Source organism: Berghia stephanieae, chromosome 8, assembly GCF_034508935.2.
Source record: "Berghia stephanieae isolate SIO BIC M18660-M18661 chromosome 8, UCSD_Bste_1.3, whole genome shotgun sequence".
In the NCBI taxonomy this organism is placed as follows: Eukaryota; Metazoa; Mollusca; class Gastropoda; order Nudibranchia; family Aeolidiidae; genus Berghia; species Berghia stephanieae.
The window spans coordinates 33,758,224-33,771,960 of NC_088367.1; the positions used below are offsets into that span (position 1 = coordinate 33,758,224).

General features: G+C 38.5%; 1 protein-coding gene across 1 annotated transcript; it reads left to right on the top strand.

Moving 5' to 3' along the window:
- The first annotated feature begins 133 nt into the window (after positions 1-133).
- LOC144978550 (U4/U6 small nuclear ribonucleoprotein Prp31-like) lies at positions 134-13,082 on the top strand. The gene is made up of 3 exons (XM_078924764.1): positions 134-1,378; positions 7,321-7,563; positions 10,157-13,082. The coding sequence occupies exons 1-3, from the start codon at positions 293-295 to the stop codon at positions 10,325-10,327; spliced, it is 1,500 nt and encodes a 499-aa protein (XP_078780890.1). The 5' UTR covers positions 134-292; the 3' UTR covers positions 10,328-13,082.
- Positions 13,083-13,737: the final 655 nt, after the last annotated feature.

Consider the following 13,737-nt stretch of genomic DNA (forward strand, 5'->3'; position numbering starts at 1 on the left):
TAAAAAGAAATCCATAGCCTGCAAGCAAAATTTTTTTGTAATCTAAATAGTTCTGTTTTGTATATTTTATTTTATATGATACCACTGCCATTCATTATTCAAGACATTTCTTTTCGTGAAGAACATTGTACGAGGAGACACTACCCTTTTACTTTCGTTTTCCAAGCGTTTTCTTGTTTTCTTTCACCAAACAGGCGAACGCCGACGAGATCCCCTAGTGTACGTTTATTTCTATTCAGCAGTGTTGTTTAAAGTTTTTAAAAAAGATTTTTTGATTTAAAAAAAAAGCAACATGTCTTTAGCAGATGAGCTTCTTGCTGATTTGGAGGATGGTGAGGAGGAACTTGACACAATTGAAGAGGAAGATGTCACAGAAGTTGATGATGTGGAAGATGTTGACATGGTGATTGAAAAATCAGACAAAGCAACCGTAAAAAGTGTTGCGAAGCTCCAGGACAGTGATGCTTTAGCCAATATTATAGCCAGTATAGATGAATACGCTTCAAAGCCAAAACGAAATGCAATAGCAGGACCAGTAGAAGCTGATCCAGAATACAAAGTTATTGTTGATGCAAACAACATGATCGTAGAAATCGACAATGAAATAAATGTCATTCATCAGTTCACAAAGGATATTTATTCTAAACGTTTCCCAGAACTTGAGTCGTTGGTACCAACGGCCCTAGAGTATATTTGTACTGTCAAAGAATTGGGAAACAATATTCTCGAGAAATCGAAAAACAATGAAATATTACAAGACATTTTAACTCCAGCAACTATCATGGTAGTGAGCGTCACAGCGTCAACTACACAGGGTGTAGAACTATCTAATGAGGACCTTGCAACTGTGTTAGAAGGATGTGAGATGGCTATCAGTTTAAACAAAAGCAAAGGCCAAATCTTCGACTATGTTGAATCAAGAATGACTTTCGTTGCCCCAAATTTATCTAATATTGTCGGTGCATCGATAGCAGCCAAGCTAATGGGTATTGCTGGAGGGTTAACAAACTTAGCTAAAATGCCAGCTTGTAATGTTCTTCTTCTTGGAAGCCAGAAAAAGACATTGTCAGGGTTTTCAAGCAAAAACATCCCACTTCACACCGGATATATCCACAATTGTGAAGTCGTTCAAAAAATGCCCCTTGATATGAGGAGAAAGACAGCTAGAGCTGTTGCAGCAAAATGTACATTAGCAGCAAGGGTTGACAGTTTTCATGAAAGTGTTGATGGCAGTGTTGGAGACAAATTTAGAGCTGAACTTGACCATAAGTTAGACAAGATGATAGAGCCCCCTCCAGTGAAATTTGCCAAACCTCTGCCTGCTCCAATTGAACAATCAAAGAAGAAAAGAGGAGGAAGACGAGCTAGAAAAATGAAGGTTAGTTAAAATTTGAAAAAGAAGTATCCACATTTACCAAAAATAGTGGTTTCTAGTTAGTGAAAGTTGAGGAAAACATTCAATGTTTGTTTTTTTTTTCAGAATAATATAAATTTAGAATTTAGAGCTAGAACTCTTTTCTTCATTGTCCAAAATGATGAAGAGAGTTACCAAACCCTGATTTTCAGGGAAATCTCATTGATTTGTGAAAAAGAACACTAATAATGTCTAACATTTACTTACTAAACGAGACACAGAGCGCATAAGATATCTACTGTGTATGTACTTTCATTTCTGTCTGCTGGCTGCATAGAGACTTAGACATCAATGTTATTCCACGTTTAACCTACAACAACTACCACCACGGCCACTACAACCACCACATCACCATCCCTACCACCACTACTACAACCACCACATCCCCATCCTTACCACCACCTCTACAATCACCATGACATCACCATTCGTACTACGACTACTCCAACCATCACCATCCGTACCACCACTACTACAACAACCACTACTACCACATCACCACTACTACAACCACCACATCACCATCCCTACCACCACTATTACTACAACCACCACATCGCCATTTCTACCACCACTACTATGACCACCACCACATCACCACCCTTAATAACACTATTAGCACTATTAACACTAACAATAACACTGTGCCCAACACTCAACTTCTACCCGAGGGTGGGTGGTTCAAACTTGGTCTTGTCTGTCACTTATGACTTGTCTGGCATGGATGATCCTGTCGGCATAGCTTGCAAGATCACTTAAATGCTCCATGCACGCTCAGTTTTCAACCAGTGACGATCTGGGGACAGGCACGGCTGAAGCAAATTGTTGTGTCTGTCTGTTAGTGCGTTCGCTTCTCTTTCCTGTAACCTTACTCTTCGTGGGCTTTCCCACCTAGTACCAGCGTCTTTGAATGCTTGAGTAAGAATGTGATAAATCTCTACTCTGTATCAATTACTGTCACTGTCAACCTAGGATGGGTGAAAGGAGTTTGAATGAAAGTGCATTTCCTATGTAGTTCAGTTTGTGTTTGTACGTTGACTAGTGAGGAACGTTAGCCACTAGCTCAACCTATACTTAGTTTTATACAACCTTTATTACGTGCCTATTTTATATTGTATTCTATATATTATATTATGTGTGTGTCGTCATAAATAAATATTCAATATAACTACAATCGGTTTTAATTCATTCAGACTTTCAATGTTGTGTTAACCAAGAACCCACTATAACCACGACACCACAATTGGCGACGAGGATTATTGTTTTTAATAACATTAATATTTAATAGCTGTGTTTCTACATACAAATGGCGGACATTCCCATTCCAAAGGAGTACCTTCCTCATCCTGGTGAGCCTATTTTACCTTACAAAAATTGGATTAAAGTGTTCGAAAACTTCATATTCATGAAAAACACTATCCATAAACTAGGCGATGAGGAACAAAATCGGTATCTATTTACGCTACTTGGGTTTGAAGGAGTAAGGATATTTTCTGCTCATCCTATAGCAGACAGAATATCCACTGTGCCTCACACTGAGTTCAAAGCTGCCGTCGCAGGCTTATTCCAACAGCCTGTAAACCCATTCTGTGCTTACTATGACTTGGAACAACGGAAACAAGGTGCCACCGAATCGACACAAGACTTCCTTACAGCTTTGAGGTCACCGATGGGTGATTGTGACTTTGGTGGCAGAGAGGAACATCACCTCGCTATTCGTCTTGTGTGTGGATGCTACAACAATGATACACAGAAAAAACTGTTGGCGCTTCCCACCATCAACCTGGACGAAGTCATCCGCATCATGCAAGCAGATGAAACAGCAATGCAGAGTTCCGCTGCCATTGGCAACGCCACAGCATCAAATGTTTACAACATACGTAAACATAGCCATCACCATCAGAAACACCCGCCACGTCAACAGCGACAACAACACAGCACGACGAAACACAACAGTTATCTTCAAAACGGCCCAGTTTGTCACAACTGTGGTCGCCCTGGACATCGCTCCAAAGATACTACGTGCCCTGCATTACAGCAAACATGTCGCCAATGTGGGAAATTGGGACATTTTGCTCACGTATGTCGTTCAACGAAGTTAACTCAAAAGTGCGCACCGTTTCACAGCGCATCAACAATGTGAGTACTCCTGAACCATTCTACATTTCTATCCAATTGGAAACCGGTACATCTCATGTCAACATATCGGCTCAAGTTGACACCGGTTCACAAATTTCAGGAATATCTCAACGTGAGTACCATAAACATTTTAGGCACTTCCCTCTACTCCCTCCAGTCCCATTGAGAAATTTCGACAATAGCATAATTCCAGGCAACGCTATTGGTCGAATTACAACTAACGTTGGTTACAAGGGCCGCAGAGCCACTGCAGAATTTCATGTATTACCACCAACATGCAAAGCTGTTATAGGACAAGACCTTATTCAAGGCTTGGACCTACAGATCAATGGAAGCACCCTTCAGGTATGTGCTGTTACAGACTCCAAGAACGATTTTCTACTAAAATACCCTACATTACTATCCGAAGAAATGGGCACCTTCCCCGACTACGAACACGTCATTGACGTAACAAACGACGCGGTCGCATCTGCTCAGAAATTACGACCTCTTCCTCTTTCTAGGAGAGACAAAGTTGCCAGCGAAATCAAGGTGATGGAAGACCTTGACATATGGGAGCCGGTCGACAAATCAACATGGGTCCATCATTTAGTCTCAGTAATGAAACCAGATGGCAACGTTTGCGTCACCACAGATCTCTCACCTCTAAATACCTACGTCGTTCCTGACAGATTTCCGCTACCTAATCCAAAAGATCTATTCTTGGAACTTAAAGGAGCAAAGATATTTTCTAAGCTTGACCTCAGAAAAGCTTTTTACCACATCAAACTCTCAAAGGAATGTCGTCATCTCACCACAACGATTACTCATCAAGGTCTACGCCAATATAAACGACTTCCAATGGGCCTGAAAGACGCCGCCTCTGTATGTCAACGTCTAGTATCGCAGACACTTTCAGACTGCCCTGGAACTATCGCTTACGTGGATGACATTCTGGTTTTTGGATCTACACAAAAGGAGCACGATCACAACTTAGATGAATGCTTAAAGCGTCTTTCAGCCAAAGATTTTCGTCTTCAATTGCCAAAATGTGAGTTCGGCGTAACATCAGTTAATTTTTTGGGACATGTCATTTCATCCAATGGTATCACCCCAGAGCCAAAAAATGTCAAACCGATCATCGACGCACCAACTCCTCGCACAGTCAAACAGGTGCAAAGTTTCCTCGGCATGGTAAACTATTACCAAGAGTTCATCAGCAACCTTGCCACACTTGCAGAGCCTCTACGCAACTTAACACGGAAAGGCACTCGCTTTGTTTGGTCCCAACGTTGTGAGAAATCGTTCGACAGTTTGAAAAACGCAATTGCTGGAAACGTTAAAAATTTTATTTTTGACCCCAACGCACCAACTTTCGTTACAACGGATGCATCAGACGTCGGGCTTGGTGCCGTCCTCTCGCAACTACAAGATGGTCGTGAAGTTCCCATTGCACATGCTTCACATACATTACAACCTCGAGAACGCAACTACGCTGTGAACGAGAAAGAAGCTCTTGCTTGTGTTTGGTCATGCGAAACATGGGAAAAATTTCTTCTAGGACGCCCATTCACACTCAGAACGGACCACGCCGCTCTCACAACTCTTCTTCGTTCATCCACAGACTCACGCAAGTCCAGCAAATTTCAACGATGGCTGCAACGTCTATCTGCCTTTGATTATACTCTACAATATCGCAAAGGCTCACAAAACTTCGTAGCCGACGCCTTAAGCCGTCTATCACTGCCATCATCAACATCTGCTTTAGACGAATCTGAATATAACATGATGATCAGGTCAATAAATGCAGACCATCTAACAATTCAGAACATTATTCAGTATACAAATCGGGACCCCATTCTTCAGATAATCTGCACTTATGTTAAGAATGGCTGGCCTCAGAAAAAGCAACTCGACGCAAACGCCATGTCTTACTATATGGTTCGCAACGAAATCCTTACAGATAACGGTTATTTGATGAGAAATGACCGCATCATCGTGCCCTCCACCCTTCGCAAAACACTTCTAAAAAATGCACATGTAGGTCACCCCGGCATCGTGCGCATGAAAAGAAAACTACGTGAGACCTACTGGTGGCCAGGCCAGGACTCTGACATAGAACGCTATGTAAAGCACTGCGCAGGATGTCAACGCAGTGACAAATCAATGGCTCCAGCTTCAGTACCGCAAACAACAATTCCGCTGCCAGACAAACCATGGAAAAAATTAGCAATCGACATTTCTGGCCCATTCATCATCGCACCCCAGTCCTCCAAATTCATTGTTGTTCTAATGGATTATTACTCAAAATTCCCCGATGTTTTTCTTACTTCAACCATCACTTCATCTAAGATCATCACATGGTTGACAGAAATCTTCTCTAGATACGGAGGACCTGACCAAATAGTGTCTGACAACGGCACGCAGTTCACAAGTGCTGAATTTGCCGCTTTCATTGAAAAATTTAATATTCGTCATCTTCGCACAGCGGTATACAACCCGCAATCTAACGGTTGCGTAGAACGTTTTAATCGCCACTTGAAACACGGCATTCAAGCCTTTCAGGATGACAATCTTCCTTGGGAGACTGGCATTCACAACCTCCTAAGAAACTATCGTGCAACAGCTCTCAATTCTAATACCAAAAGTCCAGCAGAGCTACTATTCGGAAGGAAAATGCGCCTGCCTTTCGAAGTGCAGAAGAATTCATCGAGTATACCGCCAAAACATGACGAAAACTTCATATCACCATCTGAATCTGCTAAGACAATAACGTCACGAGGTCCTTATCGTGTCGGCGACAACGTGCTTGCCCGGAAGCCTAACGTATTAAAGGGACTATCACCATGGTCTCGCCCTCTCTCTGTCATTAAAGTCCTTGGTAATTGGACATACCTTCTTTCGGATGGCCAGGTATGGAATGCAAGAAAACTAAGAAGATTCTTGGATAGTGATAGTCAATGGATTTACACTGCCCAAAAACTACCAAGAAGATCGGGTCGCCAAAATCGAGGAGTTCCGCCTGCTCGATACCCTGAACAATATTAATTCTTGCATTGATTTCAGTCTGTTAATTTCTAATTTCTTAATTTAGAAGGGGAGAGGATGTTGTGTCTGTCTGTTAGTGCGTTCGCTTCTCTTTCCTGTAACCTTACTCTTCGTGGGCTTTCCCACCTAGTACCAGTGTCTTTGAATGCTTGAGTAAGAATGTGATAAATCTCTACTCTGTATCAATTACTGTCACTGTCAACCTAGGATGGGTGAAAGGAGTTTGAATGAAAGTGCATTTCCTATGTAGTTCAGTTTGTGTTTGTACGTTGACTAGTGAGGAACGTTAGCCACTAGCTCAACCTATACTTAGTTTTATACAACCTTTATTACGTGCCTATTTTATACTGTATTCTATATATTATATTATGTGTGTGTCGTCATAAATAAATATTCAATATAACTACAATCGGTTTTAATTCATTCAGACTTTCAATGTTGTGTTAACCAAGAACCCACTATAACCACGACACCACACAAATCATAGTGAAAACACAATGTGTATGGCCAAATACCTGGGCAACTCCCGCCTTGCTTAATATTTTTCGAGGCGATCATCAAATGGGGGCGTGGCAGTATAAAAAAGTGGACAATTTTTTCCGGATTTTCGCCATGTTCACGTCGGTGATCAACGTCATATTACAATAGGTTGTATAGAATTGTCATTTACACACAATGTATTTGTTGTGGTCCATCCATCTATTCAAGTTTATCATAAAATATATTTTAATCTTTCTCAGGAAAGGCTTGGTCTGTCTGAGTTGAGGAAACAAGCTAATCGTATGACATTTGGGCAGATTGAGGAAGATGCTTATCAAGAGGATTTGGGATTTTCCATGGGTACAATGGGTAAAGGAGGTAGAGGTAAGATACGTAGTGCTCCAGTGGATGCTAAGACCAAGGCCAGGATATCCAAGACATTGCAGCAGAAACTTAGCAAACAAAACCAGACCTGGGGTGGAAGTACAAGTGTGAAAAAACAGGTGAGTTGGAAGTATTGGATCTAATTTTAATAATTAGATTTTTAACCATAATAATGATAATGATATAATCAGGCCTGTAAATCTTCCGTCTATTGTCGGATTTCCGACAGTACGATTTTAATCTATAAGTGCTAAAAAAATAAAAGATAATAGTAAAAATAAAATTCGTAATGCCAAAAAACAGAACCAATAAAAAAGAAAATAAAAGACTTTTATTTCGTTCCTCGAAAAAATTAGATTTTATTCCGTTTCAAATGCCGACTTAAAAAAACAAAACAAAAAACTTTTTATTTGTCGCATCAAAGACAAAACATGCCATCTATCAATCTATAATATTATCATGCCACCTACACACTCCGCTAGACGTTTATGTATTCACTGCTTGGCTACTGTGCCACAGCCAGCGAGAGAGAGGTCGCGAAGTTCGCGCGAGTCGTCTTCTCACACACACATAGTCAGTAAATAACGCACACACAGAAGTGTGTTGAACCGGACTGGAAGGTTTCTCTCTATTTTGCTACCGACACACATGCATATCTCCGGTTCTTATTTCTCAGTCTCTATATTTCTTTGGTTCCATCCCGATGTGACACGGAAAGGAAATAATGCGAAATAATTATTTTTCTTCGAAATATATATTCTTCTTCGAAAGCTCTCACACCACCGCACCACCTCTTCTTCTTCTTCTTCTTCTTCTTCTTCTTCTTCTTCTTCTTCTTCTTCTTCTTCTTCTTCTTCTTCTTCTTCTTCTTCTTCTTCTTCTTCTTCTTCTTCTTCTTCTTCTTCTTCTTCTTCTTCTTCTTCTTCTTCTATAAGATTAATCCAAAGAAACGAAAGAATCAGCGTAAACATTTAACACAAACAGGAGCGAAGATGCGCAGCTTCCTGTGTCGAGCACTAGACGTCTACTAGATACACATCCTTCAAAAGGTTAGGAATTGTTCTCTTCCTTTCATTTTACAACTAACTCAGACCTGGAACCTCAAATAATTGGGATTTTTTTTTTTTATACCATAAAATAAGGACCTCGTTATAAATAAGTAGGGGAAAGTGATATGATTTGACTAGTCAATTGACGTGTCATATCTGTGTTGTGTCCATATTTTTGTCCTGTTGTGTCTATTTTCACGTGTTCAAAAAGTTCCTACAATTTTTTCACCAACCATTTACAGGCCTGTATAATGATATAAATAATGAATTTATATAGAGCCCAGTTCCAATTAGAATTGCTCACTGACACTTTATATTGACACATCATATATCATACACAAAGATAGAGCTGACATGCTAAAAACCAAGTTGATGTGATAATAAAATAATCTATTCTAATAAAATACATACTAAGAGTCTAAATGATAGCCCTACAGAAAAGTTCAAGTTTTAGATTTTTTCTAATAGGGAAGTGGATTTTCACTATTTTTTGTTTCAATACTAATGGAGTTCCACCATCAGGGGGCATAGTGGTCATATTCAAAGGATTTTGGGGGTTCCCTTAGGAGATTTAAATTAGCAGATCTTATATTTCGACTGGGTTCATAAAGGTTCTTGAAGGTGAACAGGGGCAGAATTGTTAAAACAGTTGAAAACGTGGGTAAGTATTTTAAATTCAATTCTAAACTTTACAGGTAGCCAGTGTAGGTCCTCCAACATAACTATCGACTTTTAATTTTTAAAGATTTGTACAATCTGATCTCAGATTGACATTGATAAATTACTTCCTGCTAATTTAGAAACCATTCCCTTTCTGATGTGGTCACGTGCTGTGTCTATATGATCATGATCATGTTCGAAGGCCGAATTAAAGAAACCAGTGATAATCAAGCCCAGTAAAATTGAAATGCATCGCTGTCAACTTGATGATGGTCAAAGGGAGTTTATGTTTCATTTTGACTTGTCCAATTATGATTACTTCAAATAAGGAGCCAAATACAGAGGGTGTACACCAACTTCACTTCCAACAACATTGAATCAAGATCTCAAAAAATATCAAATATAAATTAGAAACAACAACTGAAGAACTGATTTCAACAACACAAGGAAACATCCAATTGCCTCTTCAAAGGCTAAGAACACTTGTACTGGACAGAGATTTATGGAAGCAAATTACTACCTGGATACGCATTTTTCAAGGTAGTTGTCCTTAGAGCCAGCGCAGCCATATTCATTCATTCAATTATGATCGGCAGGTTGTCTTTGGATATAAAGAATGAAACTTGTATAATGTTCATTTGAAAAAAACAGTACGAAACAGGCTTCAGTTTTGACCTTTGGTGTTGGTCAGGAGATAACGGGCAGTTACAAATGTTCAATTAGAAGATCCTTTATCTTTTTTTGTTAACGAAAAATTGATTGGTGGAGGAGGAAGGGGGGGATTACGAATGATAGAGTTATGTATCTGTTTTAAAAATAAAGGTGGGATGTGGATCATTATTTATAAGTGAATTTTATAATATAATAATTACAAGAAAAGTCCTGAGAGAGAGAAAATGAGTGAAGTAGTTAGAGAGAAAGACTTTTGTATAGCATGTGTGTGTGTCTGTGTGTTGCTTTATAGTACAGTTCATTGATATTTGTTTCTCTGTCTCCTTTGCAGGTGGAAGGTACAGCTTCCAGTGTAGCTTTTACTCCTCTGAAAAACCTGGAGATTTTCAATCCTCACGCTGCGGAGACCAAAGTCCAGCAACAAACACAGCGCTATTTTTCCTCCACTGGATCCTTTCTCAAGATTAAAAAGGATGGCGAGTCGAGTCAGACTCCAAATTGATATCATGATTTATTGAATGTATGAGAGTAAAATATTTTGAAACAGACACTTATGCAAAATTCAAAATCTGAAGAGGTATGTTCAATACAGTGCCAGCATTGAGATATTTTATATATCCGTCAACTACCTATCAGCAGGAATTACATCCCAGACTACATAAAAAAGACCGTCAAACAGTTACAATACAAGAAGAAACACAGCATCAAAATACATACAACCTTTTGCAAAAACCAACACATAAATTTAGTTGTTTTTTTTATTAAAACATGGAATGCATCACCACCAGAATTTATCAATATAGGAGAAACAGAAACATTTAACAGAGCACTTACCATGATTTAGAGAGCCGACAAATGCATTTAATGTTAGTCTGCTTCATGACGGATTTTGAATTTTGCAAAAAATGACCTGAAGACCTAAAGAGAGAGCAGTAAAAGAAACACAAGAAAAAAAAGATCAACCTTACACATGAAACATAAAAATCTCAAGTCGAGAAATGTTGATTTCTTTGGGGATATATATATATAATTTTTCTTTTTCATTACTCTTTCTGTTTTATCTGACATTGTATCATTAGCACAATTTTCGTTTGTTTTTTTTAATGTTTTACGTGACATTTTTATGTTTTTAATGAAATTTTGGTTTTAATCTTATCATCCTCATTTCATTGTCATTTACAGCTAATCATTTCTAATCACGTTTTGTTACATCCCTTACTTATGTGGGTCTGACAGAGGAACTAATTTGACACAAGCACATTTGAGTAATGATGTTGTTTTAAAGAATTTTAGTTCAAATTTTGATTGAAGGATCTGCATTGTATACACGTTTCAATCCTTGTTTGGGAACAGATAGACACAGTGACCCATGCATAGAAGACTAGCTCCTATCTTTGCTTCATGTCTTCCTGTTTTAAAGATGTGTGAATTTTGTATTTAAGCTTTTAAAATAATCTCGTAAACATTCTATGAGCTCTCTTTATTTATAGGGACAGAATCAATGTCGATACCGATAGCATTCCGCTCCTACTACTGCTATGATTTGGGGCTGTAATATTGTGTTTTATTTATCAAGATATAAATATTACGGAAGTGAGTTTTATAAAGCAAAATACCTACTAAAGAGCTCAAAGCGTTTTACAAGGGGTCCCAAGCAAACTGCAACACTTAACATGTAGGATAAGACATAAGATGCTATTTCTATTACATTTTAAAAAATATTTTGATAGACAAAGCTGTCACCAATCGAGCATTGATTGCACACCTAGGTATGTTGAGAAAATGTTAGTAAAGAGCCTATTCCAAAGAATCAACTTTGTGCTGTTCATAGCAGTACTGGAACCCATGTCCTACTCTTACCACTAGAGCACAAAGCCACACAAATGGGGAATAGTCTTTGCTTGAGAAATGTGAACATTTCCTATCCATCCATTACTATGTTATAAGAAGTTTGTGAAGACACGATTAGACAGCCAGGCCACCATCACTGTCGCATTCTCTGAAGAAAAAAAAACATGTTTTTAAAATTTGGCCAGAATATTCGTCCTTCAAATATCAATAGATTAAAATGATCCTCTTTTTGCCAAAACCTCTCAAATCTGGGACTTAATGGCAAGATTAGGATCATTTTAATCGATCGGTATTTGAAGGACGTGTTTTTTAGCCAAATTTTTAAATATCAAAGCACGGCAGAATAATAGGACTGAGAGTGAGAGACATTTTACATTTCTATAAAAATTCAAGATGGTGTTGCTAATGTAGACTGAATATGTATGTTTGTGATGTGGATTTATAGTTTTGTCTTTTGTGTGTGTGTGTGTGTAAAAGAGCTTGACAGATACAAACTTGTTAAATCAAAGCTTCGTTGAAATATTTTGTTTGTTTGTGATCGACAATCTAATGCGGTGGAATTCCCCCTCAGAATTCAGGTCTCCTAAGTTCGGGTGTATTCCACATCTTTGCACGTCCTTGACATCTTGTCTTTCCCCCCTGAAATCATTTGTTCTTTGCGTGTGGTGGAATCATGTCATTGTACTGGAATGAAGCCACTTTGGTTTGCTCAAACTCTGCCTCGGTGTCTTTTTCTGGTAGCCAGACATATTTCATATTTTATTAGATTTGTATATCGTTTTTTTTTTCTTTTGTAAATCATTTCTCAGTAATTTACAGTGGAATCCGCATAAAGTCAACTTTGGCTTAAAATCAACACCTCTTATTGGTACCAAATTTTCTATTCTTTATCCAGGTGTATTCCATTGATAAGGGATAAAGCCAATCTTGCTTAAAGTGAACCAATTTTTCTGGTTCAGCAGTGTCGACACCATCAGGATTCCATCGTATTATTATTTATTTATTGATATCTCTGCTTTTAAGTGGTCACATAGATGACTGCTCTTGGAATCTACTGCTGCCCTTTGTCTCAGCCAGTCTCTTTTGTCTCTTGTTTTATTCTGTGCTTGTAAGTGCATTTCCATCACAATCTATTTTTTTTATTGGCGCATAAATTGACCTGTAAATGTAAGCAGCTGAAGCGCCATAAAACCCAAGAATACAAACAGGAATCCAGCTGTATTGATATATTAGATTGTAATTTTTTTGTTTAATACAGTTATTTTTTTGTGTGAAATTCCTCATTTTCATTCAGGGATATAACACTTCCTGAAATTTTTAGATTGTATTCTGAATTCTTATCATTATATTTTCATGTTTCAGTATAATTTGTAGTCATGAAATTAAACAATTAATGTACGATAAAATGGCCAGTGAGTTTGTTTCCTTTTCATATAAATTTCAAGTGATTTATGTGGGGGGAGGGGGGGGGGGCTTTTGACCTCCCATGGTGTGCAAAGAGGTCACTCTGATGAACTCCATTCGATTCGATGTGCGCATTTTTATTATTGCCCTCTGTTTTTGGATGAGCTCAGATAAGGTGACATCTGGGTGGGGTTCCTGATCTCCCATAGTGGACAAGGAGGTACTTACTGTATCTCCTATCCCCTTATATCTGTTTTCCAACATGCTTTCTGTCTTTGTCTTGGAATGAGATTAATTGGTTTTATCCAGGCCCTGGCCGGATACCCTAGCTTGGAGGGAAACAGTCAAATGTATAGTTAGAGTTTTGGGAGATGATATTGTTTTCCTTGTAAATCATCTCCCTGTTATGCACTGTATTATGTTTTCCTTATATTATATATGATTTGTAAAATATTTGAGTGTATTCCTCTTAGTGGGGACTTGTGCTTGTGTCTGGATGAGACTTTTAGTGATCTCAAACTAAGTAATTTGATAGTGTGCTCTTTGAATCTACACCTGTTTCTTATTTGAACCAATTCCCCTTTGTCTTACCGTTTCTTGGGTGCTTTAATTGTAATTCTAGAACTTTTTTCTATCCCATTTGCTTCCTTTTTACTG